The 27422-nt window shown below is 45.8% G+C and overlaps 1 protein-coding gene across 1 annotated transcript in view; it reads left to right on the forward strand.

Moving 5' to 3' along the window:
• Positions 1–1934: 1934 nt before the first annotated feature.
• The window catches only part of CELF3 (CUGBP Elav-like family member 3), a 55587-nt gene continuing 30099 nt past the window's right edge, over positions 1935–27422 (forward strand). Inside the window, exons 1-2 of the mRNA XM_030187045.1 lie at positions 1935–2079; positions 9758–9840. Of these exons, the coding sequence (XP_030042905.1) occupies positions 1935–2079; positions 9758–9840 (228 nt within the window). The remainder of the gene's footprint in view (positions 2080–9757; positions 9841–27422) is intronic.

Here is a 27422-nt window from a genome sequence, read left to right on the forward strand (position 1 = left end):
GGTTGTTGGGGGTTTTTTTTTGGTCCGTATCTGCAGATCTGCTTCTGAGCCCGATTGTCTGTGTTAGGGGTAACTATTCTGGGTATGGGGGGGGGGGGGGGTTTAAGGTTCTGGATTTCTGTGTTTTTCGGTTGTTGTTGTTTTTCGATCCGTAACCGCAGATCTGCTTTTGGGGCCCTGATTGTCCGTGTTAGGGGTGACCATTCTGGGTATAGTGTGTGTGTGTGTGTGTGTGGGGGGGGGGTTAAGGTTCTGGATTTCTGTGTTTTTTGGTTGTTGTTGTTTTTTTGGCTCCATAACCGCAGATCTGCTTTTGGGGCCCTGATTGTCCGTGTTAGGGGTAACTATTTTGGGTATAGGAGGGGGGGGAGGGGTTTAAGGTTCTGGATTTCTGTGTTTTTTGGTTGTTGTTGTTTTTTTGGCTCCATAACCGCAGATCTGCTTTGGGGGCCCTGATTGTCCATGTTAGGGGTAACTATTCTGGGTATAGTGTGTGTGTGTGTGTGGGGGGGGGGGGGGGGGGGGTTAAGGTTCTGGATTTCTGTGTTTTTCGGTTGTTTTTTTTTGGATCCGTAACGCAGATCTGCTTTTGGGGCCCTGATTGTCCGTGTTAGGGGTAACTATTCTGGGTATAGTGTGTGTGTGTGTGTGGGGGGGGGGGGGTTAAGGTTCTGGATTTCTGTGTTTTAGGGGTGGAAAGAGGTTGTTGGGGGTTTTTTTTTGGTCCGTATCTGCAGATCTGCTTCTGAGCCCGATTGTCTGTGTTAGGGGTAACTATTCTGGGTATGGGGGGGGGGGGGGTTTAAGGTTCTGGATTTCTGTGTTTTTCGGTTGTTGTTGTTTTTCGATCCGTAACCGCAGATCTGCTTTTGGGGCCCTGATTGTCCGTGTTAGGGGTGACCATTCTGGGTATAGTGTGTGTGTGTGTGTGGGGGGGGGGGGGGTTAAGGTTCTGGATTTCTGTGTTTTTTGGTTGTTGTTGTTTTTTTGGCTCCATAACCGCAGATCTGCTTTTGGGGCCCTGATTGTCCGTGTTAGGGGTAACTATTTTGGGTATAGGAGGGGGGGGAGGGGTTTAAGGTTCTGGATTTCTGTGTTTTTCGGTTGTTGTTGTTTTTTTGGCTCCATAACCGCAGATCTGCTTTGGGGGCCCTGATTGTCCGTGTTAGGGGTAACTATTCTGGGTATAGTGTGTGTGTGTGTGGGGGGGGGTTAAGGTTCTGGATTTCTGTGTTTTTTGGTTGTTTTTTTTTGGATCCGTAACGCAGATCTGCTTTTGGGGCCCTGATTGTCCGTGTTAGGGGTCCTGTTTTGGGTATAGGAGAGGAGGTCGGGGTTCCGAGTGTTTGCTTTTTTTTTTTTCTACATCCGGACCCGCGGGTCTGGTGCTTCTGGAGCCCGATTGTCCGCACCTGGCCCCGTTGCTCCGTTTCAGCACCGCCCGCTTTGCTTCAGCACCAGGGACAGTTCCGAGAAGCGAACAATGGGGCGTCCAGGGAGCGTCTGCAAACTCCTCCCCTCGGAGCAGAAACAGAGCTGCCTGGCAGTCTGCGCCTTTCGGGGGCTTTCTGCCGGGAGGGGTTTTGAACCCCCCCCCTCCACTCCCTTCTCTTTAGGGGGCGTGAGAATCTGGGGGGCGTGTCCCAGCTGAGCCCTTTCCTCCTGGGGACAGAGCCCGGAGTTTGTCCCCGACCCCTAGTGCTGACATCACGGGGCGGGCGCTCGGTAGCTTTGTGCAGCCGAAGAAAAGCTCGAGGCAGAGGGTGCAGATCCCGAAAAGGCGCAAGGCTTCCCTGCTCAAGGACTGCAATCCGGATTAAGCGGCTGGAGCCAGGGTCTTTGTTAGCCCGCACTCTTCTTGTGGGGGCTGCGAAATCCCTGTTGGGTTTGGCAGACGGGTGAGCCTGTGCCTGCTCTATCCGCCCCCTCCCCCAATGAAGGAGCCAGATGCCATTAAACTTTTCATTGGGCAAATCCCCCGCAATCTGGAAGAAAAGGATCTGAAACCCATCTTCGAGCAGTTTGGCAAGATCTACGAGCTGACTGTCATCAAGGATAAATACACGGGCATGCACAAAGGTAGGGAAGAGGGGGGGGTAAGGAAGGGGGTGGAGACAGAGGAGGAAGTGGCGCCCCCCCCCTCCCCAAATGAAAGCAGGGGCTCAGAGAGAAAGCTGGAGGAATGAACAATGCAAGGTGCAGCAGTGATGGGGGAAGGGGAGGAGGGGGGGAGGGGAGCAGTAATGGGCAACCAGGGATTTCTCCCAGGTGGGCAGGTGAGGAGAGCAGTAAATGCCACTGGGACCTGGGCAGAGATTAAGCAGCCAGGGCTGAGGGGTGACTTCTGGACTCTCTAGACCCAGCCAACGGTGGAGAGATGAAATAAACCCTTTCTATCCTTCTGTAAGGAGAGGTGCAAAGGTTTCTTTGTAGGGGCCTTGACGTTGACGTTTAAGTACATGTTGTGGGGGTGGGGGCGGGGAGCCAGGCTTAGAAAAATGATTGTGAATGTAGGATTTGATTCCAGTGCATCTGTTCTCTCCTAACTGCACTGAATTCTACAATAAAATGCCTGGAAATGATAAAGCAAAGATATGAAAACTAACATACCCCCCCCCCCCAACAAAAAAACAGACTGGGAAAGGAGGGGAAGAGCATCAGATGCTTTCATGTCACCCTTAAAAACTGAGGTGAAAGTGGCGCCTTGATCATTCCTTCATAGAAAGTCTTCAAACAGTGAAATCGGGGTCTTTACGACCGTTTTAATATTCAACTATTCTGGCTTCATTCAAGTAGCTGTTGGCAAGTGTGAGGTGCAGAAGAGCTGACTTTGGCCTGGGAGACTCCTGCTGTACTGCTTCCATTAACCTCAGAGTCTGTCTCACCTCAGCCCTTTTTCAGAGTGGGCCTTGGGGGTCTTTCCTAGATATCTTTTGTGTAGCATGGCACAGTGACTGTCTTCATTCATGCCCCTGGATAAGCAGATGGAAGATGAGGATTCAGAGTGTTGCATTTGGTGTGTTTTTTTCTAACTGACGACATTTTTATTACAATAGTGTGGATAATTGTGTTCCATTTCTCCTTGGGAGATACACCATTGTTGTAAGGAATTTTTTCCTACTTTGCCTTTTTTGAACAGTGTGATTTTGGACGCCTGAGGCAGGTGTTTTCACGCCGAAACACGGCCCATGTCAGGTCTGTCTCGAAATAAAGGACTCCGTTTATTTCAATCTTGAAGGCCAGGCTGTGTTTTTTTTTTTTCTTTCATTGCATCTCTACACTGGGCACTGATTTTATTTTGGGCAAATGTCTGCTCAGTTTTGAAGCCTTCCACAGAGCTACATGAATAGATTAGACGGACGAGGAGAGAGGCAGAGGGTTTCTGGTGATGCGTGCTAGCCCTTACTGTCTGATTTGATTTATATGGACAGACAACCCCCCACCCCCCCACCCCCCCCCCCCCGAAAAGAGAATTCAGCTGAGAGTTTCCCCTTCAAATATTTTCACCAGCTTCTAATTAGAGCTGTTTCTCTCAGCAAATCCAGAAAACATTTTAGTGTCACTTCTCTGTCCTTTGCTCTTTAGGTGTCTCCAGTATTTTGAGTTAGCCCTTTGAGAAGTTCTCTCTTGTATTCACTTCTATGTGAGGCTGAAATCTTGAGTCACTTTGCCTAGGACAGGAAGCCAACTCTACCTTCCATTTAATTTCCAGAGAAGTACCTGAATGTCCTGTTAATTGCGTAATTACACTGGAATACAGAACGGAATGCAATAGAAAATGAAAGAGTTAGTAAATTACATCTCTGGTGCCAGACCAAAACCAGTTTCATCTTTCCTACAGCAGCAGAAACTCCTTGGAAGTGGTAGAAGGGAGAGGATTGAGTTGACTTTAACTGTCTTCAAGGGTTGGTGTCCTTGGATGTAAGACTTTTCTCAGGACTGATTAAATGGACCTCTATATATCACAGCAAAGTGACATTACTTGAGATCCACCGTGCTGAGGCCCTTTCCATTTGTCTAGCACATAGTGAAGGAAAGACATTTGTGAATTCAACAAACTAGAGTTGTTGTTTTTTTTTTTTAGGAATCGGGGCTTTATGCTGCTCTTTGTTAAGCTAAGAGCTTGCATCTTCCACTCACAAGTTCAGCTCATTCTAAAGAAGAATCCTCCTGTACTCTCCCCTCCCCCTCCTGTTTGTGCATATAACAGACAGGTGGTCACACAATGCAAACACTTGACACACGGAGGCTTTAATAACACCATTACAGCATGGTAACCATTTTAGGCAGAGAGGTGTCAGCAGACAAGATGGTTTACACTGCAGTTACTAAGCAAATATCAAACAAGACGCAGACATCTGGGTAGATTAATAAAGGTTACTCTTTCTCGGAGAGCTCACTTCAGGCTCGTAAAAGGACCTGTCACAGCCAGAGATGCAAACATGAAAATTACAGATTCAAAACTGAGCCTTTTCTAGGAAGGTCTTACATTTATTTATTTATATATTTATTGAAGAGATTCACCCAAGGTAGATACAGTTTAACATAAAACTTAACAGCATAAGAAGAGTAAAATGAGCAAATATAAACAAAAATACAAAAAATGAGGTAAACTTGAAAACGGCAAATTGAAACCTAATAATAGGACAAACAGGATCAGAATACACACACTTAACAGCACTGAAATTCAAATAACAGAGAGAGAATGCAGCATAATATTAATGAAACATCAATAAGCACACATTAGAACATTAAAATAACATAGATATGACGCTAATGCTTTTCTACAATACAGCTAACCTTATAGCCGAGGGGCCAAGTGCAGATATATAGATGGGGACAAAAAGCGTGGTACAGAGTCATTTGGGAGAAATAAATGGGTGGCTAAACTCAAGGCAAGTTCTTTTGTACAGTTAATCAAGATATAAGGAACTGGTCCAAGTTACAGTGTGTGTAGCAAGATAGTCCAGGTGCAGAATGAGTGTAGAGTCAGTCGCCCTATGTATTAAAAGGCTTGAGGGAAGAGCCAGGCTTTCGCCTGCTTCCTGGAGTAGAGATAGTCTCGAGTTATACGTAGCCCCTCTGGGACTAAATTCCAGAGCTTGGGGGGGCTACTCCCGAGAACGCTCACTGGTGGGTATCACTATCGTACAAATTTTTTTGATGAGGGGATAGATAGTGATGATCCTTGAGAGGACCTTAGAGGTCTCGAAGGTGTGTAAAGGGTTAACTCTGTCTGAGGGCCTTGAAAATCAAACAGAGTTTTAAATTTAGCCCTGTAAGGTACTGGTAGCTGGTGTAGTTTTTTCAGGAAGGGTGTGATGTGGTCACATGACTTGCAGCCTTCTTTCAGTCGTGTTGCAGCTGATACAAACTCTTTTTGGTTTGGCCAGTGTACAGGGCATTACAGTAATCTAGTCATGATATTATCATGTCATGGACCACCGTGGTCAGATTCATCTTTTCAATATATGGAGAGAGATTTTGTGGTTGTCACAGGTGATAAAGTCAATTTTTAAAGGTTGGTTGAATTTGCAGGATCAGAGTGAGTGATAAGTCTAACAGTATCCCAAGATTCCTGACCTGTGACTTTTAGGGGAGTTCAAGCTTCCAAAAAGGTATTTTGAAGTCAGGTATTTGCCCATTTGTGTTAGGTACCCAAAGAATCTCTGTTTTACTTGGGTTCAGGCAGAGTTTGTTGTTGTTTGCCCATTCCTGAGTTGTGGTTAGGCAGGCAGTCAGTTTACTAAGAGTTGTGGGTATCAGTAGTTGCACATAATCTGTATAGATGTAGAAGTTGGTGTCCATTGACCAAAGCAGCTCAGCCAGAGGCTTGAGGTAGATATTAAATAAAATGGGAGACAATATGGATCCCTGTGGTACCCCACAGTCCAGTGCCCAAGGGCATTGTCTGACAAATAGGATTTGAACCATGTAAGTACTGTGTCCTGCCAGTCTTGTAAGCATGATATTATGATCCACAATGTCAAAGGCTGCTGAGAAATCCAGTAACATTAGTATCGAGGCAGATCCTCTGTCACAGTTTCTGTGCAGATCATCAAGAAGGGACACAAGAACTGTCTCTGTTCCATACCCAGGTATGAAGGCAGATTGACTTGGGTCTGGCCAATTACTTTCAATTAGCCAGTCATTGAGATAACTGCAGACTGTCCGTTCTATAAGTTTTGCCAGGAAAGGAATGTTAGACACTGGTCGGCAGTTTTCGAGCTTGTCCTGGTCCGGTGAGCTGTTTTTCAGTAGGGGGCGCTCCACATCTCTTTTTAGTGTTGTTGGCAGCTGCCCTTCCATAACAGAGGACTTAACAATTTTAGTGGCCCCTCCAATGAGGCCTGTGCTTGCTCGTTGTACAATCTTTGCTAGCCAGTGATCAAGAGGGAAGGTTGTAGGCCATAGACCTTTCAGGATATTTTCAAGAGGCTTCTCTGTGACCTGGTTGAATGAGTCCCAGATGACTGTGCATGGCGGGGAAGAGGGAATGTTCTCTTCCTTAGCTGGTAGGAGCTTTGATGGGACTGGCTGTAGGTCCTGATGGAGACCTTTAATTTTGTTGGCAAAATCTTTGCTGGTTAGTTGTGACTGGGAAGGCTGGTTCTGTTGTGTACATGGAAAAGAGGCAGAAAGTGGAGCACATAAGTGGCAGACTTCCAACAGAGAAGGCATGGGCAGGCTTGATGTTCATTTACTCTTTCCTCGGTTACTTGAAGGACCTTTATAATGTTGTATTTATGCTTTTACAATAATACATCAAATCAATACAACATAACAAAATATCCAAAAAAGGAAATGGAACTATGTTCTCCTTCCAAAACAGATTAGGAGGCGATTCGAGATAAGGAAAAAAGGAGCTAATTACTAATAGAAACAAAAAACATCAAAGAAAGACTGTCTTGATTCCATTCCATGACCTAACGGCTCAAGTACCTGCAAGATTCACAGCTGAAACTACTCTCAGCCCAAGTGGGTTTCTTTTACCATCAAGGAAAAGATGAAATTATGCAGGTTCAAAGAAAACATATCTATTCGCTTCCCTGTAAATGTATTGTGACTGTTGAAATCTCGCAAAAACTTGCATTCCAAGACAACGAGCCACCAAGCCCGCACGTAAAAACGTTTTTCTTTGATCTTGTGTTAATATCCACAATTTCAGTCCAAGGAATAAGGCAGTCTGGTTATGATAATTCTCTCTTTATCCTGCTCAAAACCAAAAGCTACCAATAATGTAGCTTTATTAGTTTCTTTGTCCACTGATTGTTCTACAATGGCCTGATATATTGAGACTGTCATTTGAAATATTAGGTCTCTTGCCCAGATCTCTTTGGCAAGAAATAGCATTTAGCAACAGGAGAAATTGCAAAAAATACTTCTTTAAAGTGGCTCTTGGTAGCTTCAAAAGCTATTTTCAGGAAGTTTACAAATGTTAAATTCAAAGATCTCAATTTATTCACAATCGTGTCCATCCTACGATGAGTGTTCAGTTTATCTAGTACAAATGTATTAAATATTTTATTTATTGGGATTTATTAACCACCTTTATGAAGAGAGTCACCCAAGGCGGTGTACAGCAGGTACAGTTTAAACATAAAACTTACAATTCTGTTAACAGCATAACAATAATAAAATAACCAAGAATAAACATAACTACAATAAATGAGTAAATTGAAACCTAGTAATAGAACTACCGTGAAACAGTATGAGGAGTGGAGTGGCCTAGTGGTTAGGGTGGTGGACTTTGGTCCTGAGGAACTGAGTTTGATTCCTGGCACAGGCAGCTCCTTGTGACTCTGGGCAAGTCACTTAACCCTCCATTGCCTGCCGCATTGAGCCTGCTATGAGTGGGAAAGTGCAGGGTACAAATGTAAATAAAATATCAAAAATAGTGCATCTTGGTGGTCCTCCAACTGTTCCATCTTTCCAATCCTTTCCGTTTCTCGTGCTCAGCCATTTTACCTTCCAGCTTATTAGTCAGTTGAGCAAGTTCTTCTGAAGTCTTAGTTACTGAAGATTCCAGTCAGACCAGGGCTGACCAAATGGCGTCGAGTGTAACAAATGGAGGTTTAATCAAACTTGCAGGGGCCGGCCTCCTCACTTTGGGTTCCTCCAAATCATGGCCTAGATAATCGCCAGAGACTGCTCCCCACTCAAACCCTTAGCTCCAGATCATGCTCTCCCCGAGCAAGTCGGTAAGACTGAGGTAATGGACACCCCCCCCAGCATCCACTACGAACAATCCAGAACTAGAGTACACTTTGGTATTCTGATCCGGGTCCTGCGGCTGCCCAATTCTGGAACTCGGCAGGGAGGGAGGATGTTGTGCGTCTAGACTCGATGAGACCTCCAGCAGTTGTCCAACCAAGGCCTCTTCTGCCGATTTCTTTTAAATTTACTACTTTGTAGGTTCATTGTGTGCCCCCTGCTCCTAGTAGTTTTGGAGAGACTGGCATTCACACGCACCAACCATAGACCTGGTATAAGTGCGAGTTTTATGTGCAGAACTGAGAGTCCCAACCCTATCTACACCCCCCTTGCAAATAAATGCTATGTAAATTAACAATGCTTCACTTGCTGCTGGCACTTTCTTGGGTACATACTGCTATTCTATGCTCTCCTCCCTCCCTTGTACTCCCCAGGCCGTTGGTTCATTTCTACCTCTCTCTCTCTGTTCCCATTCCCCCAATTGCCACCACTGATGCATTTCTCTCTCCCTCTCCCACTGCTGCATTCTCCACCACCACCACCACCACGGTGCATTTTGTTTCTCTCTCTCCCTCCTCTCCACCACTGGGGCATTTCTCTTTGTCTCTTGCTCTCTCCCAATCTCATTGGTGCATTTCTCTCTCTGAAATCCCCCCCCCCCCCCCCCCCCCCCCCCACTGCGGTGCATTTCTCTCTTTCTTCTCTCCCTCCTCTGCACCACTGGGGCATTTCTCTTACTCTTTTGCTTTTTCCTCTCCATCTCCCACTGGTGCATTTTTCTCTCCTCTTCCCCATATAAGAGCTACCTTCTTTTAACTCTTGGTGGTTGGCTGGGTTTTTGCCGATCGCCACCAGCGTTATCCATGGAAATATAGTGCTAGACCATGTCTGGGCTCCAGACATTTATTTTCCGGGTATATGGAACAGCAAAAACATTTAGCGCGTAACGGGCTATGGGGCACCGCAGAAAGATAGGACTGACTTTTTTGCAGTTACCGTAGCCGGCCAAGTGATGACTTTGCCCCCGAAACGCCCCCAACAGAGCTAGTTTCAAGTTTAGCACTAACTGGTCGCTTTCAGCAGAGCCATTTCTGGCCAGTTAAATCGCTTTGAATATTGACCCGTAAATGTCCAAGCGGCAAAGTACTAAAAATACATCTAACCTGAAATGTGTAAAGTCTACATTAAATTTAAACAGCAGGTCCCTCAGTGATTAAACAAACCAAAAACCTGTCATAGTATTGTCCTTGGTCACCACACGCAGTGCCTCTGCTTCCTGCTCCATCGGGCCTTGCCCCTCCCCTCCCTTTCCAGGCAACAGCCTAGAGAGAGAGGAGAGGAGGGGTGAGACTAGAGGGAGAACAGAGCAGAGAAGAATCTAGCCCCCTCCCAGGGACTGATGCTGAGGAGGGAAATTGCCATCAAATACCCAGAAAAGGAATCCCTTCTAGGCTCAGCACAGTTGTGTGTTTATGTTCAAGATGCTGGGCTCTATGGACCAATGGTGTGACTCAGCCTGGCATATTGTGTTTCTGCTTTGCAGGATGTGCCTTCCTGACATACTGTGCCCGCGAGTCTGCCCTCAAGGCTCAGAGTGCACTACATGAGCAGAAGACTCTCCCCGGGGTAAGTCCCTCCTCCTCTTGCTTTTGCCTGCAGGTAGATCTGTGTTGATGAATATTTCTGATAAGCAGATGGCCCTTTGCTGAGGAGTCCACAGCCATAAAACTGCCTTTATGAGCTCGCCTGATGTTTGAGAGAAGCCTTTGATTTGCGGTTTATTAGCTTAAAGGTAACAGAACAGGTGTCTGTGTGGATTTGGGACCTGTGCAGGATGGGATGTTGGCTCAGAGCAGAACCCTGTTCCTGATGTGAATGATTAACTGTGCCTATGAGGATGAGAGCTGCCCAGTGGGAGATTGGGATATGGAAAATGACACCCTGGCAGTGACTTTCACCAGGGTAGGATGGCATCTTCCCCATTCCACTAACCTGATGGGATCTAGGGGGGGGCACAAGGGGAGCAGCTGCTGCCCCAAAAGGATTTTGAATGAAATAGTGCCTATGCGCTTTGGTCTTTCACTCTTTACAAAAGCTCTGCTCCCCCTGATGTGAAATCCATATTATCCCTCCCCTCCCCCCACTCTTTCAGTGTTCTGTTCCCCTGCCCCTTCTTTCACCTCTTATCCCTTTCCCATTCTCTCTCTCACCCTCTCATCACTGTCTATGATCTTTCCACCCGCCTCATCATGGTTCCCGTTCTCCCTCTTGCCCTCCATCTTTCCTCCCAGCTTTAGAGGAGAGGTTGAATCTTCTATAAACCAGACTTGACATTATGAAGGTAACCAAAATAGACACCATGGGATCAGTATTCAAAGAGGTTTAACCGGAAAGGAGAGGCCCCACTGACACTTACAGGAGGTGTCATTGAATATTGGGTCTAGGGCGGTTGGTGGTCTAGGGAGGTGGGCAAAGTTGCTACTTAGCAAGTTAGTGGCCCAGTAAAGGTTATCCTAACCGGGCAGAGGTCTCAATATAGGCTGCTGCCCAGTTCACCTCTGGGTTTCGGCACTAACTTGGACATTCAGTGCTGGACACCAGACATCTGCTAGCACTGAATGACCAGGGCTAATTCAGCCTATTTATTTATAACATTTCTACCCCGTGCTTTCCCACATACAGCAGGTTCAATGCGGCTTACATAGTAAAGAAAAGCATTACAAAGTACATGTAAGAATAGTAGCCCCCCCCCCCCCCCCCGGACTATAAAGGCTGATAGTGAATCCTCTGAATCTGAGAGGTAGAATCATGTGTTTGTAAGATATTACCCCTCCCCCACCCTCCTTAGGGACCTGCATAGGTATCACTGCCACTGGCCAGATGTGACCTCCTTGAGCATCCAGTGGGGGGAGGCCAAGAATCTTCCCCCCCCCCCCCCCCGTCAAGTTAATCGTACACCCTTATTCACCATCTCTGTAGTACTTACCTTGCATGTGCTACTCTCGATTTTGTGTCATTGGTATTCCTGTTGTGTCTCTTTTTAAAGATGGTTACTTAATCCTATTAAATAATATTTTTATGATATAACTGCTTAGATAACCTGGGTTGATGAGCAGTACATATATAAACTTGCTTTGTGTCATCTTAAAAAGGCAAACTTTTCCTTCTAACCCTTCAGCGATATCTCTCACAAATGTATTAGACAGAATCGGCCCGGTACCAACCCCATGAGGCACTCCACTGCTCGCCTTCCTTTCCTCCAAGTGGATTCCATTTACCACCACCCTCTGTTGCCTGTCAGTCAACCAGTTCCCAATCCAGTTCACCACTTTGGGTCCCAAGTTCAGCCCTCTCAGCTTATTCATGAGTCTTCGGTGAGGAACCGTATCAAAGGCTTTGCTGAAATCCAAGTCCATTATATCTAGGCTCATCTTGTCTGCTTCTGTCACTCAGTCTTTATGTAGTGCATAGGGCCCTATGGACCCCATATAAGGTCAGGGGTGGCCTGACCATTAGGCCACATGAGGCGGGGACCTCACTCTTCAGGAGCAGCATCTCTTCCTTCGCGGCATTTTACCTCGTCACGGTGACGTTCCAAACCTGGCAATGGCAGCGATTCCCATATGCTGCCCTGCCACCAGTACCCACCTCTTCCCTTTACTGCAGCCACCTCTCTGATGTAATTTCCTGTTTCGTCAAAGGCTCAGGCTGCCGCAGTAAAGGGAAGAGGCTGGTGCCGGCAGCGGCAGGGCAGTGTACGGGAATCGCTGCCGGCTTTGAAACATGACGAGGTAAACACTGCCCGGTGGGGGGGGGGGGGGGGGCATGTTAGCTCCGCCTCAGGCGGCATCTTGCCTTGTGCTGGCCCTGAATAAGGTTTCTAGGTAGTCAGATAATGGATTTTGTTTGTGTTGGTCATGTGCTTCGGATGTGGGTACCTTACGTCATATGTTGTTTGCATGCACAGATTTAAAGCAATTCTGGGGTTTGGTTTGGAAAAGTGTTCTGGGTGTTTTCAATATTACTTATAAAATTGTTATATTCAGATCGCAAAGATGAGCCCAGACTGTTTGATGTGCTCACGGATCTAGCGATTCGTTTAGCACATTTTGTCTGAATGGAAAGAGTTTTGCGTCTCTGAATACTTGATGGTCTGGGGTTTCGTCTTGTGCAAAAAGTATGAAGGAGTTGCCGCTGTAACGAAGCGCTGTGTACAGCAGTTTCAAAACGTTCAGCTCCGTTGACGTGTAATCGGTTTTTTTTTTTTACTGTGGAATCTCATTTTGTTGGTTTTGTCCTGTATTGTGGGCGTGCTGGGTGTTTTCTGTATTGGTTAAACGACAATAAAGAGTTTGAACTGTAAAAACATGTTTTCTCCCCCCCCCCCCCCCCCCCCCCCCCCCATTTTACCAGATTGACGCCATGGATGTGCAGACTGGATAGGCCATATGGTCTTTCTCTGCCTACATTTTCTCCGTCTGTGGTACTCCTGTTCAAATATCAGTATAAATATATTTTTCTCTTTTAATGACATTCAGAGCCTCCCACCCCGTCACCAGGAAGCTGTCCAGGGATCAGAATCCCCACTGTGGTCCCCAGTCCCCCTGCTATGCTAAACAGGAACTTTCAATGTGACATCTGCTGCCTTCCTGGCATAAAAATAGCCCTTCCTCTTTGGGATGTGTGGCAGAGGGTGGCATGTTGCTAAGCAAGGCTGTGTGTGCCGAGGGCTGCTGCAGCTCTCTGGGGCAGGTGCTGCAGGAGAGAGCTAAGAAAGGAAATGGGGGAAGGGGAGGCCAGAGCGTGCCCAGCCCCAGGAGACTTCTCTCGTCATTACAAAACAACTTACGCATCTAGTTTTTCCTACATAAGCACACAACTGTGGAACGCATTACCAAAAGCCTTGAAAATGACGTACGACCACCTAAACTTCCGGAAATCACTAAAAACTAACCTGTTTATAAAGGCATACCCTACCGAACCAATTTAAATGCCTATTCTCTGCAACACAACAAAACTAAAGCACGTAATGGACATAACACAACTCTTCCGTTCTCCGATTCCCTAATCTGGCTGTGCCAAATGAACTTCATCTTACCACAACATCACCCTGTATTTGTTCACACCGAAGCCTGCAAAGGCCTCTCCGGTACTATGTAAGCCACACTGAGACTACAAATAGGTGGGAAAATGTGGGATACAAATGTAATAAATAAAATTGTGTTTGGGATCAATTTCTCTTCAGCTACTTGGAGCTTTCTTTTAGTTCTCTTGGACATTTCTGGACTAGTTTCCTGTCTGTCGGAGTGGTGCACAGGGCAGAGATGCAGTACACAGTTAAAACCACATCTAAAAGCTCCCAGACCACAAAGACATTGTACAGTCGGAAAAAGTAGCTCTGTCCCTGCTAGGGAAAGGGATGGCTCCAGGTGACTATTAATTGTAATTGATCACACTACCTTAACAGCTCTCTTCTGATTCTTAAGGCAGCTGATATCATCACAGTGCCACACGATCCTACCTTCTCTACTTTTAAGAGGTTTGAAAGACTCCTCTTCCGCTATCCTCATCACTTGGTCACCTCATCGTTGGAGTTAGGGATGGTTCCAGCAGCCTACATCTGCCCTAGATCAGTAGTTCTCAACCTCTCTTCTGTTATGACACACATGACGGACAATATTCACGTATGTGACACACTGAACACTAAAATTCACAGCTGAACAAAAAATCTAAATATTTCAGTGTTGACACTAAGTTTAGCGTGACTTCACCTACCATTCAATCCTATATTGAAAAAAACTGGATGCAACACATCAGTTCCAAGTTTCTCACTTGTCATGCAAAAAAAATATATATTCAGATTCTGGTGTCACAAAATCTCTCCATTGACAAACACTGTGAAGCAAAATATATTCTACTCAGAAACTATGCAGCAAACGTGTAATTAAACTCTAGAATTCGTTGGCAGAGAATGTGGTAAAAGCAGTCAGCTTAGCGTGGTTTTAAAAAACTTTGGATAACTTTCTAAAAGAAAAGTCCATAAGCCATTATTAAGATGGACTTGGGGAAAATCCACTGTTTATTTCTAGGATAAGCAGTATAAAATGTACTATTTTGGGATCTTGCCAGGTGCTTGTGGCCTGGATTGGCCACTTTTGGAAACAGAATGCTGGGCTTGATGGACCTTCGGTCTCTCCCAGTATGGCAATACGTATGTACTGTGTAGCTTTATTTCGTGTCACCTAGTCCTAGTATTTTTGGAAAGAGTACACAAGTGATTCATGTCTACCCATTCCACACCACTCATTATTTTATCGACCTCTATTGTATCTCCCCTCAGCCGCTCCAAGCTGAAGAGCCCTAGCCGCTTTAGCCTTTCCTCATAGGGAAGTCGTCCCATCCCCTTTATCATTTTCGTCGCCCTTCTCTGCACCTTTTCTAATTCCACTATATCTTTTTTGAGATGCGGTGACCAGAATTGAACACAATATTTTCCACAGTTCTGTGGAAAGAATTCACGTCGTCTTCCTATTCTCACACCTGCAGAGAGCCACAAAGCCACTTTATTCAGTATTCAAAACACAGCCCCATCTTCATCCAGTTTCAGTTAGACGCCTGTGTGCTGAACATCGCATAAGAGATAGCCGGCTGGACATTCAATGCAGTGCCACTGGCTGAATATTTCCCCCTGTTGGAAAATGGGAAATGTAGATATTTGTAGAACTGTTCAAATTGTGCTCAGAACAGGCTCCCTTCAAATCTGTGTGTCCCAAAGCTTCCACACCTGCAGAAAACTGCGTGTAAACTGCTCAGAAATGACCACATCAACGTGGGCAGGTGGGAGTCACCCGAGTAACTGTACCAAATCATCTGGTTAGCAGTGGGACCATGTATTCTGTGCTTTTCTTCTTAACCACGTCTGCCAGAGACATTATCCAGTGGATTGAGGTGGTGTAGAAGAGTTCATTGAGAACATTTAATGCCCCCCATCTCAACTTCCCTTACCCCTCCCCTCCCCACAACATAAAAAATAGATCCCTCCCTCGTCTCCCTGCTAAAATGAGATCCCTGGTATTCCAGTGTACTTTCCCTTCCCCACTACCTCCAAAAGTGGAAAGGCAGGACGGGTGTCCACGTGCATTCCAAATGGCAGGCATCTGACCCTTAGCAGTGATTTGGAATATGCTGATAGGGGGTTGGGTGCATTATGGACCATTATGGACAAGTGCATGAGCCAGTCACCGCTCACGCACAGACAGAAATGAGGACAGTGGGCTGCAGTGTTCGCTATTTTCCAACAGCTCACGCTTTTTAATATGGCAGTAATTGACATAGTAACATAGTAGATGATGACAGAGAAAGACCTGTACGATCCATCCAGTCTGCCCAACAATTTAAACGCATTACACATGGTATGTGATACTTCCTGTGTGTACCTGACCTTTATTTGTCCTTGCCATTTTCAGGGCACAAACCGTAGAAGTCTGCCCAGCGCTGCATGCTCTTTGTTTACTGTATCACTCTGGTATATTTTCAGGGTACAAGCCATGCACAGCTGTACTGCTTGGCTTTCTACATTGGCCCCTAAGTTTGTACCTCAGGTCCAAGATCATTTGAACTGGACTCTGCAGATTCTCAGCCTGCCTCTCTTAAGCATTAAGCTACCTCTCCACTCCATAAATAAAAGAGACATCCTGGAACCAAAATGTAGGGTGAGAGTGCGCGAAGGTGGAGGGGGGGGGGGGGGGTAGAATGGGTTCCACCTGAACCAAAAGGAACCAGATGGTGGATGTTCAAAATTCCAGACCAGCAAAGGGCTTAAGTGGAGATTTCAAATACGAGATGGAGGAGATCACTTTGCCTCTAGCAAAAGCGGTTGGATGTGTTAGCATCAGAATCAGTGCTAGGCCACTTCAGATGAATGTGAGAGAGGGCACAGAGGGCTGGGTTCTGAGTTCTTCCTGCCACGTTTGCTGATCTTGAGCTGAAAGCAGGTCATATCTTGCCAGGTTACCCTATTAGCCAGTAAGAATTCTGTTAGGATTGTGTACCACAAATTGCTCCATTGATAATATGACACAAAGTTATTCAGTGTCGTCAAGTTGCAGGAGTGTGAAAGATTACAGGAGGACCTTGCAAGAGTGGGGGATTGGGCGTCCATGTGATAGATGAAGTTCAATGTTGACAAGTGCAAAGTGATGCATGTGGGTAAGAGGAACCCGAATTACAGCTATGTCATGCAAGGTTCCGCGTTAGGAGTCACAGTCCTAGAAGGGGATCTGGGAGTCATCGTTGATAAGACGTTGAAAACTTCTGCTCAGTGTGCTGCGGCGGCTAAGAAAGCGCACAGAATGTTGAGTATTATTAGGAAAGGGATGGAAAACAAACACGAGGATGTTATAATGCCGTTGTATCGCTCCATGGTGCGACCGCACCTAGAATATTATGTCCAATTCTGGTTGCCACATCTCAAAAAAGATATAAAGGAATTGGAGAAGGTGCAGAGAAGGGCGACGAAAATGATAAAATGGATGGAACAACTTCCCTATGAGGAAAGACTAAGACGGTTAGGGCTCTTCAGCTTGGAGAAAAGGCGGCTGAGGGGTGATATGATAGAAGTGTACAAGATAATGAGCGGAATAGAGTGGACAGATGTGAAGCGTTTGTTTACACTTTCAAACAACAACAAAACCAGGGGACCCAAGATGAAGCTAGAATATGGTAGATTTAAAACAAATAGGAAAACGTTTTTCTTTACTCAGCGTGTAGTTGGACTCTGGAACTCGTTGCTGGAGAATTTGGTGGCAGCGGCTGGCCTTACGGAGTTTAAGGGGGGGGTTGGACAGATTCCTGAAGGAAAAGTCCATTGAACATTATTAATTTTTTTTTTTAGGGGGGGGGGGTTGCCAGGTTCTTGAAGCCTGGAATGGCCGCTGTCGGAGACAGGATGCTGGGCTTGATGGACCCTTGGTCTTTTCCCATTATGGAGGTGCTTATGTGCTTAATATGCCTGCTTATGGCTCCAGTTATCTTGGAAAGAGTTGGCTCGTTTCATTCTCTACCTCAAAGACAGATATCGGGATGGGCTCCGTGCCTGGAGGGGGTAGCATCATGTATTATTGAAGAAGGTACCAAGGCGGCAGAGAATCCGTCTGGACTGAACTGTCTGTTTTTAATAACAGTCTGCTGTTAGGACTTCCTGCGCAAGATGCGTGAAGTGCAGGGAGTTTAGAAAAGATGTGAGGAGCGGTGTTGATAATCAACCATTATTCTGCTGTAGAGCAGGGAACTGTACCCCCCCCCCCCCCCACACACACACACACACACACACACACCGATGTCATGTACAGGCAACATTTCTGGGTACAAAGAGCTAAAGCTTTGTGGAGCCTACAAGAGTAGAAACAGTCTCAGAAAGGTACATAAGCCAGAAGATTAAACATTTATGTACAAAAATAAAGAGGAATTGCACAAAAATAAGGAAGTTAAACTGAAAAAGGTGCAGGCAAGAGGGTGAGAAATGCTCTGCAGGCCCTGTGGACTTTGCTTAACAACATGGAGTAGAGGCTCAGAGTAAATATAGACCACAAAGCAAATTAAAAGCAGCCAGGGGTCTAATACTGGAGAAATCAAAGGCAAAGCATTGGAAAGCTGAATTCCTTCTCTCACAGAGGCAAGGAGAGGGAGTTTCCAGGGAATAAACTTGAAAATGGGCAACGCGTCAGAGTTGAGAGATTTCTATTTCTCTTATGTACCCGTTTGTGCCAGTAAATTGGATGGATGGCGGTTTTATGGGTGTTTTTTAGGGTGCAGGAAGAGCTCTCCCCAATGCTGATCGGTGACATCTGGATTTATTTATTTAGATTTTGCTCACACCTTTTTCAGTAGTAGCTCAAAGTGAGTTGCATTCAGGTACTCTGGATATTTCTCTGTCCCAGGAAGGCTCACAATGCTCTGATTCCTCTCTACAATATATTGGTGTGTCATTCATGTAGGCGCACATAGACCAAGTGTGAGTAACTGGGAGCCCATGATGCTCCACCCACATGTACGCCTCCTTGCAGTTGCATAGGGGTGGGCAACCACGGTCCTTGAGGGCCACAACCCCGTCGGGTTTTCGGAATTTCCCCACTGAATATACATGTACTGCTTAGAAACATAGAAACATGACGGCAGATAAAAGCCATATGACCCATCCAGTCTGCCCATCCTCCATAACCCCTAATTCTTCCTGTTCCTAAGCGATCCCACATGCTTATCCCATGCCTTTTTAAATTCTGGAACAGTCCTTTACTCCACCACCTCCACCGGGAGGCCATTCCACGCCTCCACCACCCTTTCTGTGAAATAATACTTCCTTAGGTTACTCCTAAGCCTATTCCCTCTTAATTTTGTCGTATGCCCCCTCATTCCAGAGCTCTCCTTCATTTGAAAAAGGCTCTCTTCCTGTACATAAATGCCTTTGAGATATTTAAACATTTCTATCATGTCTCCTCTCTCCCTCTGCTCTTCTAGCATATACATGTTGACGTTCATAGGCCTGTCACTATAATTTTCGCATTCAAGACCGCTTACTAATTTCGTAGCCGCCCTGTGGACTGACTCCATCCTGTTTATATCTTTCCGTAGGTGCGGTCTCCAGAACTGTACGCAGTACTCCAAATGAGGCCTCACCAGAGACTTATACAACGGCACTATCACCTCCTTTTTCCTGCTGGTCATGCCTCTCTTTATGTACCCAAGCATCCTTCTGGCTTTGGCCGTCGCTTTTTCTACCTGTTTGAAAGCTTTAAGGTCATCAGACACAATCACCCCCCAAGTCCTGCTCTTCCTTCATACACTGAAGCACTTCACCCCCTATACTGAAAGATAGGAAACAGAGAGTAGGGTTAAAAGGTCAATATTCGCAATGCAGAAGGGTAGTTAGTGGGGTCCCTCAGGGACCTCTGCTTTTTAACATATTCATAAATGATCTAGAGATGGGGGTAACTAGAGAGGTAATCAAATTTGCCGATGACACAGTTATTCAAAGTCGTCAAATCGCGGGAAGATTGTGAAAAACTACAAGAGGACCCTACGAGACTGGGAGACTGGGCGTCTAAATGGCAGATGACGTTTTATGTGAACAAGTGCAAAGTGATGCATGTGGGAAAGAGGAACCCAAACTATAACTACGTCATGCAAGGTTCAGCGGTAGGAGTCACGGACCGAGAAAGGGATCTAGGTGTCATCGTTGATGATACATTGAAACCTTCTGCTCAATGTGCTGCTGCGGCTAGGAAAGCAAATAGAATGTTGAGTATTATTAGAAAAGGGATTGAAAACAAAAATGAGGATATTATTCTGCTGCTGTATCACTCCATGGTGCGACCGCACCTCGACTATTGTGTTCCATTCTGGTCGCCGCACCTCAAAAAAGATAGAGTGGAATTAGAAAAGGTGTAGAGAAGGGCGACAAAGATGATACAGGGGATGGGACGACTTCCCTATTAGGAAAGGCTAAAGAGGCTGGGGCTCTTCAGCTTAGCGAAAAGGCGGCTGAGGGGAGATAGTAACATAGTAACATAGTAGATGACGGCAGAAAAAGACCCGCACGGTCCATCCAGTCTGCCCAACAAGACAACTCACATGTGCTACTTTTTGTTTATACCCTACTTTGATTTGTACCTGTGCTCGTCAGGGCACAGACATAAGATAATGAGTGGAATGGAATGGGTCGATGTGGAGCGTCTGTTTACGCTTTCCAAAGCTGAAGTGTAGTAAATTTAAAACAAATCGGAGGAAATTTTTCTTCACTCAACGCGTAAAAGACTCTGGAATTCGTTGCCAGAAAAAGTGGTTAAGGCGGTTGACTTAGCGGACTTTAAAAAAGGGTTGGACAGCTTCCTGGAGGAAAAGGCCATAGAATGTTATTGAATGGATGTGGGAAAAATCCGCTGTTTCTGGGATGGGCAGGACAAATTATTTGTTCTTTTGGTCGCTGTCGGAGACAGGGTGCTGGGCTCGATGGACCCTTGGTCTGTCCCGGCATGGCAATGCTTATGTACTGTACCATTCCCTCAGATTTTTGCGACCCAAGTGCATGACCCTGCATTTTTTGGGATTAAACCTTAGTTGCCAAATATCGGTCCATTCCTCCAGCTTCGCTAGGTCCTTCCTCATGTCATTCACACCCTCCAGGGTGTCCACCCTGTTGCAGAGCTTAGTATCATCTGCAAAGAGACAAACCTTACCAGACAGCCCTTCCGCAATATCGCTCACAAAGACGTTAAAAACGTAACATAGTAACATAGTAGATGACGGCAGAAAAAGACCTGCACGGTCCATCCAGTCTGCCCAACAAGACAAACTCGTATGTGCTACTTTTTGTGTACATCTTACCTTGATTTGTACCTGTCCTTTTCAGGGCACAGACCGTACAAGTCTGCCTAGCACTATCCCCGCCTCCCAACCACCAGCCCCGCCTCCCACCACCAGCTCTGGCACAGACCGTTTAAGTCTGCCCAGCACTATCCCCGCCTTCCACCACCAGCTCTGGCACAGACCGTATAAGTCTGCCCAGCATTATCCCCGCCTCCCACCACCGGCTCTGGCACAGACCGTATAAGTCTGCCCAGCACTAGCCCTGCCTCCCACCGCCGGCTAAGCTTCTGGGGATCCCTTCCTTCTGAGGAGGATTCCTTTATGTTTATCCCACGCATGTTTGAATTCCGTTACCGTTTTCCTCTCCACCACCTCCCGCAGGAGGGCATTCCAAGCATCCACCACTCTCTCCGTGAAAAAATACTTCCTGACAGCAGCCTAGAGCCAGCCCTAGGACCGATCCCTGCGGTACTCCACTGACAACATCCTTTTCTTCAGAACAAGCTCCATTTACCACTACCATCTGTCTCCTACCATTCAACCAATTTTTTACCCAATCAGTTACTCTAGGTCCCATACCGAGAGCACTCAATTTATTTATCAGTCACTTGTGTGGAACCATGTCAAAGGCTTTGCTGAAATCCAAGTATACCACATCAAGCGCCCCTCCCACATCCAACTATTTGGTCACCCAGTCGAAGAAGACAGTCAGATTCGTCTGACACGACCTGCCACTAGTGAAGCCATGCTGCCTCAGCAATGGCTTCCATTGTATGCAAAGAGATCTCGTGCATATTCAGTGGGGAAATCCTGACGGGGATGCAGCCCTCGAGGGCCGTGGTTGCCCACTCCTGTTCTAGCTGTTACACATGTCCTTATGGAGCACTTTTTAGGACGCCCATGTGCACACCTGCTACATTTCTGCAGGCTTCCACAGAGCACCTAGTTAGAGAACTGCCTTATTTTCTGCTTTTGAAATGTACTATTTAGGTGTATCTATAAATAACCCTTCATGTACTATATAGAAACTTGGTCTCGCGTGTGTATGTGTGTGTGCAGCACACTGTTTATATTATCTCCTCACACACTGTAGGCACTTGTTAATTAACTTCTGAGGTTTGCCCTCATTTTTGGGGCACTGCAATCCCTCCTCCCCCCCCCCCCCCCCCCCAGCTGCATCTCAAGAGGAAGGAAGGTGGGGGAAGGGGAAGGGGAAAGGGAACGGGATGAGAGTTGTCCTCTTCTGGAGGTGGCCCTGGCTGGGCTGTCCCTGAGACTCAGCCCTACACACTCTCCATAGACACAGATGGCCTGGATTAATTAAACCCTTGAGGTTCTGTTGTGAATCAGTCTTTAATCCCCCCAGAGAGAGCCTGGCTTCCATTCTGGGCAAGGAACTGCACTCTATTGTGGAAATTTAATGATGCACGCTTCATTTTCCCTTTCGCTTTTGACGTGATATTTAGAGAGAGAACCCCGGCTTTGTCTATATCAAATCCTTTCCAGATTAAACTGATTTGGGGTGTGGGAATGGAAGTCTTCCTAGGCCAGTATGGGTATCTGATATAACTCCAGCTCTGGATGGGTCTTATCAGGGAGCTGTCAGATGCTCTGCTCTTTGTTTTCCGAGCATAGTGAGATGAGAGGCTCATGGAAGACCCCCCCCCAGCACATGGTGGAGGAAGCAGGGAGATGGGGAGTCTGTTGGCACTGTCTGTCTGCCCTACCCTGCTCCAGAGAAGAGACGTCATGCACTGAGAGGGGTGAAATATACATACAGCCATGCTCACTGTCACTCATCTTCCTTCAGTGATGAGGTGGCATTGACTCAGTCCAGCAGGGCTCAGGGAGGCTTAATGGAAATGCAAGTTTCTAGGGTGGAGACAGGAAAAGAGTTTGCATCCCTCCTTCTGCAGAATATGGCGCATATGAGGCTCCACCCTCAGTTGTATCTAGAGGACATCTATTCTCCTTCCCTCCCCACCCCCTACTATGGTATACAGGGTGCCATCTCCCTGGTACATGGAGCACGTGTGCTGCTTCCCCCTGTGGTACACAGTATGACAGCCCCTCCCCCCACAGTACACAACAATGTGACGGTCGCTTCCCCCTCCCCCCCATGGTGCACAGTGTGACAGCTGTTTCCCTCCCTTCCCCCCATGGTACATAATGTGACAGCCACTTCCCCCCTCCCCTGTGGTACACAGTGTGACACCCACGTCCCCCTCTCCCCCCCCCCCCCACCCCCATGGTACACAGTGTGACAGCTCCATCTCCACCGCACACAGAGCATGCACAGCCCATGGTGTTTATAGTGAGGCTGATACACTGTGGATCTGCTTTCATTACACTGTGCACGTGGGTGCCGGGGGGGGGGACACTTGTGTTGCTCATGGAGGGACATGATGATGTCACTGAAGTTGCTAAGCAACAGAAGGGATGTCAGGATGAGTCGGCGGTCACCATGGAGCTTATTTTGTGGTTACCATGGCTACGGAGTGTCTGGGCTCTTGCTGGTGAGCTGCCCAGTCAGTCTGGAATAATTCCCCCCCCCCCCGGACCTGAGTCATGCCCCCTCCGCGCTGCTGTCTACTGGCCTGGTACCTCTTACTATGTGAGAGGGTCGGTACAGGGCAGTGCTAAAAAGGAGAGGCCTTCTTATGGCATAAGAGGCACAGATCATAAGTGTGAGGTGCCCATGAATCTTACATTTCAAGCCCTTTAATAGGTTCAGGTTACCCCCCTTGGCCTGAGGTGGACTGGTCAGCTGTCCTGCCAGACAAGGGGTGATTTTTTTTTTTTTTGCATCCTACATGGCTGCAGGTCCTTTGTGGAAAAATTCACCCCAAGCAGTACAGGGACAGCATTATCTGTGAACCTTGAACTGTCAAAATCCTCAGCTTGGCTGAGCCGTATAAGATTGCTCCATTTTTCACCTCGGCTAAATCTAGACATCTCATGAGACCGAGCAGCTAGACAGAGCCTCAGTTACAGGTGAAGCTCTGTTCTGAAAGCTTCATCTTCCGATCCCTGGCTTTGTCCCATTGGAAATGTGCTTTTCTCCAGATTTAAGGTCGTACCCTGCCTGTCCACCGACTCTGTGTATTCCATAGTTCAGAAATCTCTACAGGTGTACAGCACGTCCAAAATCACAGCTCCTCACCCCCAGTCACAGGTCGAGACCTGATTTCAGATGTCTCCATAGGCATAAAATGTTATGGCACATTATTACAGGGATTCCTATTATGCCACTATCTTCACAGTTCAGGGCGGATTCCATTAACAAAAGACCAGACCAATGTGTCCAGGATCGCAACAGAAAACAATCAATAATGACGATCACAGCCAAACTATTGTGCTCTGAAAAAAATTACAGCAGAAGGCAAAAGAAATAACAATTAGTTTAAATCAGAGTCCGAGAGGCCAAATCTGTTGGGGGGGAGGGGGGAACGCTTTCAGATTTTTCCTGGAACACAAGTAACGTCTGCAGGGCCTTAACAAACAAGGTAATGATGAGCATTGGGAGGGAATAGCAAATAACCTCGTTAACATCCATTTGAGTACATTTCAATACAATTTGCCACGATCTTAGGTGCGTTTCCTGCACTAGACTCTTCTGAACATTCTGCGCAGATGAACACGCGTGTTAGCCCGGTGCTAATCACCTCAAATGCTGGCATTAGGTTTTGAGCATTAGCCGCATTGAGCCTGCCATGAGTGGGAAAGCGCGGGGTACAAATGTAACAAAAAAAAATAGCCCCTTAGATTGTAAGACTTATGGAGACTGGGAAAAAATCTAGTGGATCTGAATGTAACTCGGTGTGAGCTAAATCGAAATCTCCCCTCGTGCTGCATTTTCTGGAGAACAAATGAGAAATAGAGCCCAAGCAATGAAACCTTTTTGTTGCACTAACAGACTAGCTTTTGGGACTGGCCACGCCCTTCCTCAGGCTACTGGGTTAAAATAGCAAACTGTGGACTTTTCCTCCAGGAATTAGTCCAAACCTTTTTTTTAAACCGAGGTACGCTAATCACTGTTACCACATCCTCCGGCAAAGAGTTCCAGAGTTTAACTATTCGTTGAGTGAAAAAATATTTCCTCCTATTTGTTTTAAAAGTATCTCCACGTAACTTCCTCGAGTGTCCCCCTAGTCTTTGTACTTTTGGAATGAGTAAAAAAATCGATTCACTTTTACTGGTTCTACACCACTCAAAATTTTGTAGACTTCAATCATATCTCTCCTCAGCTTTTCCAAGATGAAGAGCCCTAACCCCTTTCTTCATACGAGAGGAGTTCCATCCCCTTTATCATTTTGGTCGCTCTTCTTTGAACCTTTTCTAATTCTGCTAGATCTTTTTTGAGATACGGCAACCAGAACTGAACGCAATACTCAAGGTGCAGATGAACCATGGCATTATAATATTTTCAGTCTTATTCACCATCCCTTTCCTAATAATTCCTAGCATCCTGTTTGCTTTTTTGGCTGCCGCCACACACTGAGCAGAACATTTCAGCGTTGTTTACAATATTAGAGATGCTTGTATCACCGTCTTTCAAATTTCTCCTCATAATGCTTGTTCTGAGTTGTCTGTCCTTTCAAGATTAATAAGGAAAACATACTTTTACCCTAGGAAGCATCCAGAAAGGTGCCTTTGAGACTCTGCACAGGCTGTGTGATCCTCCCGTCTGCACCTCCCTGATAGGGTTATGATTTTTTTATTATTATTATTATGTATGTTACGTTGTTAGCTGCTTAGGTTTAAGCAGGGTATAAGTTTTAAAAAGAATTAAATAAATGCAAAGAAACCTTGCTGAGGGGATTTCTTCATAAGAAGGAGAGAATTACAAAGAACAGAAGAGAGAACTAGAATTCCAAGGTTCTGATCCGTATTGTCTGTAGTCAGGTCACATATCTAACTCGGTGGCAGGATACAGCATAAGTTTGCTGCTATAGGTGATGTTTTTCCTCTCTCTCTAGAATGATACAGCGTTTTTCCTGTTCATTCTTTGCTTTTCTCTCTCAGTTTTGGGAAATGTGCATCTCTGATCTCTCTGCATTTTGCATATTACAGCAGGAAATGAATTTCTGTTTCTATTTCTCCAGAATGATGCATAGTTTTTCCTGCTCATTCTTTGATTTTCTCTTTTAGTTTTGGGAAATGTTTCTCTCCAATCTCTTTGTATTTTGCAAAGCATAGAAGGAAATGCATTTCTGTTTCTATTTTTCCAGTACTTCATTACAGGCAGAGTCTGGCTTCTTGGGTTTCCAGTTTAGACATGTACAACACAATCTCTTTCTAACTTTGTGGTCACTTAGCTAGATATATTTAAGCTGGTAAGATGTGGCTGGAATAGGCTTAAAGCAGGGTTAGTCAGCCAGCACTAAAAATCAGTGAATCTATTTATGAAGATGGTTAATAAATGCCAATAAATAAATAAAGTCACCCCCTCCACCTTAGATTGCCTGTTCAGTGGCCTGTATATAAAGGGCATAAATGTCCAGTTAACTCTCAAAGGTGATGCAAAGCTTTCAAAATCCAGTCTTGGGAGGGGAGGGGGGTAAACATTACAGTGTTAAAAATCAAATTAAGTCAGCCACATCTTGGTAAAAGGTGTTCTGTCTGTCTGTAGCCATGCACATTGGGACTAAGAGAGGGGGGGGCACTTTCAAATGTGTCAAGTCAGGAAAATGTATGTGTGGGGGGGGGGGGAGGGATTTAAATGCCAGATACAGCATTTAAATGGATAATCGGCCGTACTGAATAGGGGTGGAAATCACTAACCATCACCAGCTCTACAGATAGCTGATGATTCGGTTGGTGTTGACGGCCAAATTTTCCCCTAACTTAAACCGTAGTGTCAGCGACCTGTAACTATACAGATTGTGCTGCAAAATTCCCAGAGAGGTGACTTACTGTATCTGTATTACTAGAGAGTTAAGGCCTTTTGAGTATTTGGTTTAATGACATACCTGTACCTCTAAGCTGGCTTCTAGGCTCCAATATTTTGCATAAGCCACAAAAATACAATAATAACTTGCTAAACCTTGCAGCGAGGCTTATGCTAACCACAACTTCATTTTCATGTTTAGAAGAGCTCCGTCAAGCAGGAGCTGTGCAGCAACTCTTGATTCCTATCATCACCGGACTTCTTTGAAAGTTATATTTTATTTTACTTTTTATTATGTATCATGCTAATATTTTCACTTAGCTTGAATGAATCAGTTCCAAGAGGAATTTGCTGTCTGTTCCCCTTGGAACTGATTCATTCAAGCTAAGTGAAAACATTAGCATGATATTAAGTTTAACAAAAACATTTTTCCAGTGATAATAATTTGGGACTTAAAGTAAAGTGAAAATGTAATAAAAAGTAAAATAAAATATAACTTTCAAAGAAGTTACTCCACAGCTCCGCTTGACTGAGGTCTTCTAAACATAAAGATTAAGTTATGGTTAGCATAAGTCTTGCTGCAAGGTTTATCAAGTTATACCTGTACCTATGGCAGGTGTAGGAGCCCTGGCCCAGCACAGCACACTGAGGACCAACTACTACTACTTGACATTTCTAAAGCGCTACTAGGGTTACGCAGCGCTGTACAGTTTAACATAGGACAGTCCCTGCTCAAGGAGCTTACAATCTAAAGGACAAATATACAGTCAGTCAAATTGGGGCAGTCTAGATTTTCTGAATAGGTGCCGAAGGTAACATTGAAGAGGTGGGCTTTGAGCAAGGATTTGAAGATGGGTAGGGAGGGGGCTTGGCGTAAGGGCTCAGGAAGTTGATTCCAAGCATAGGGTGAGGCGAGGCAGAAAGGGCGGAGCCTGGAGTTGGCGGTGGTGGAGAA

Source organism: Microcaecilia unicolor, chromosome 14 (genome assembly GCF_901765095.1).
Source record: "Microcaecilia unicolor chromosome 14, aMicUni1.1, whole genome shotgun sequence".
Classification (NCBI taxonomy): Eukaryota; Metazoa; Chordata; class Amphibia; order Gymnophiona; family Siphonopidae; genus Microcaecilia; species Microcaecilia unicolor.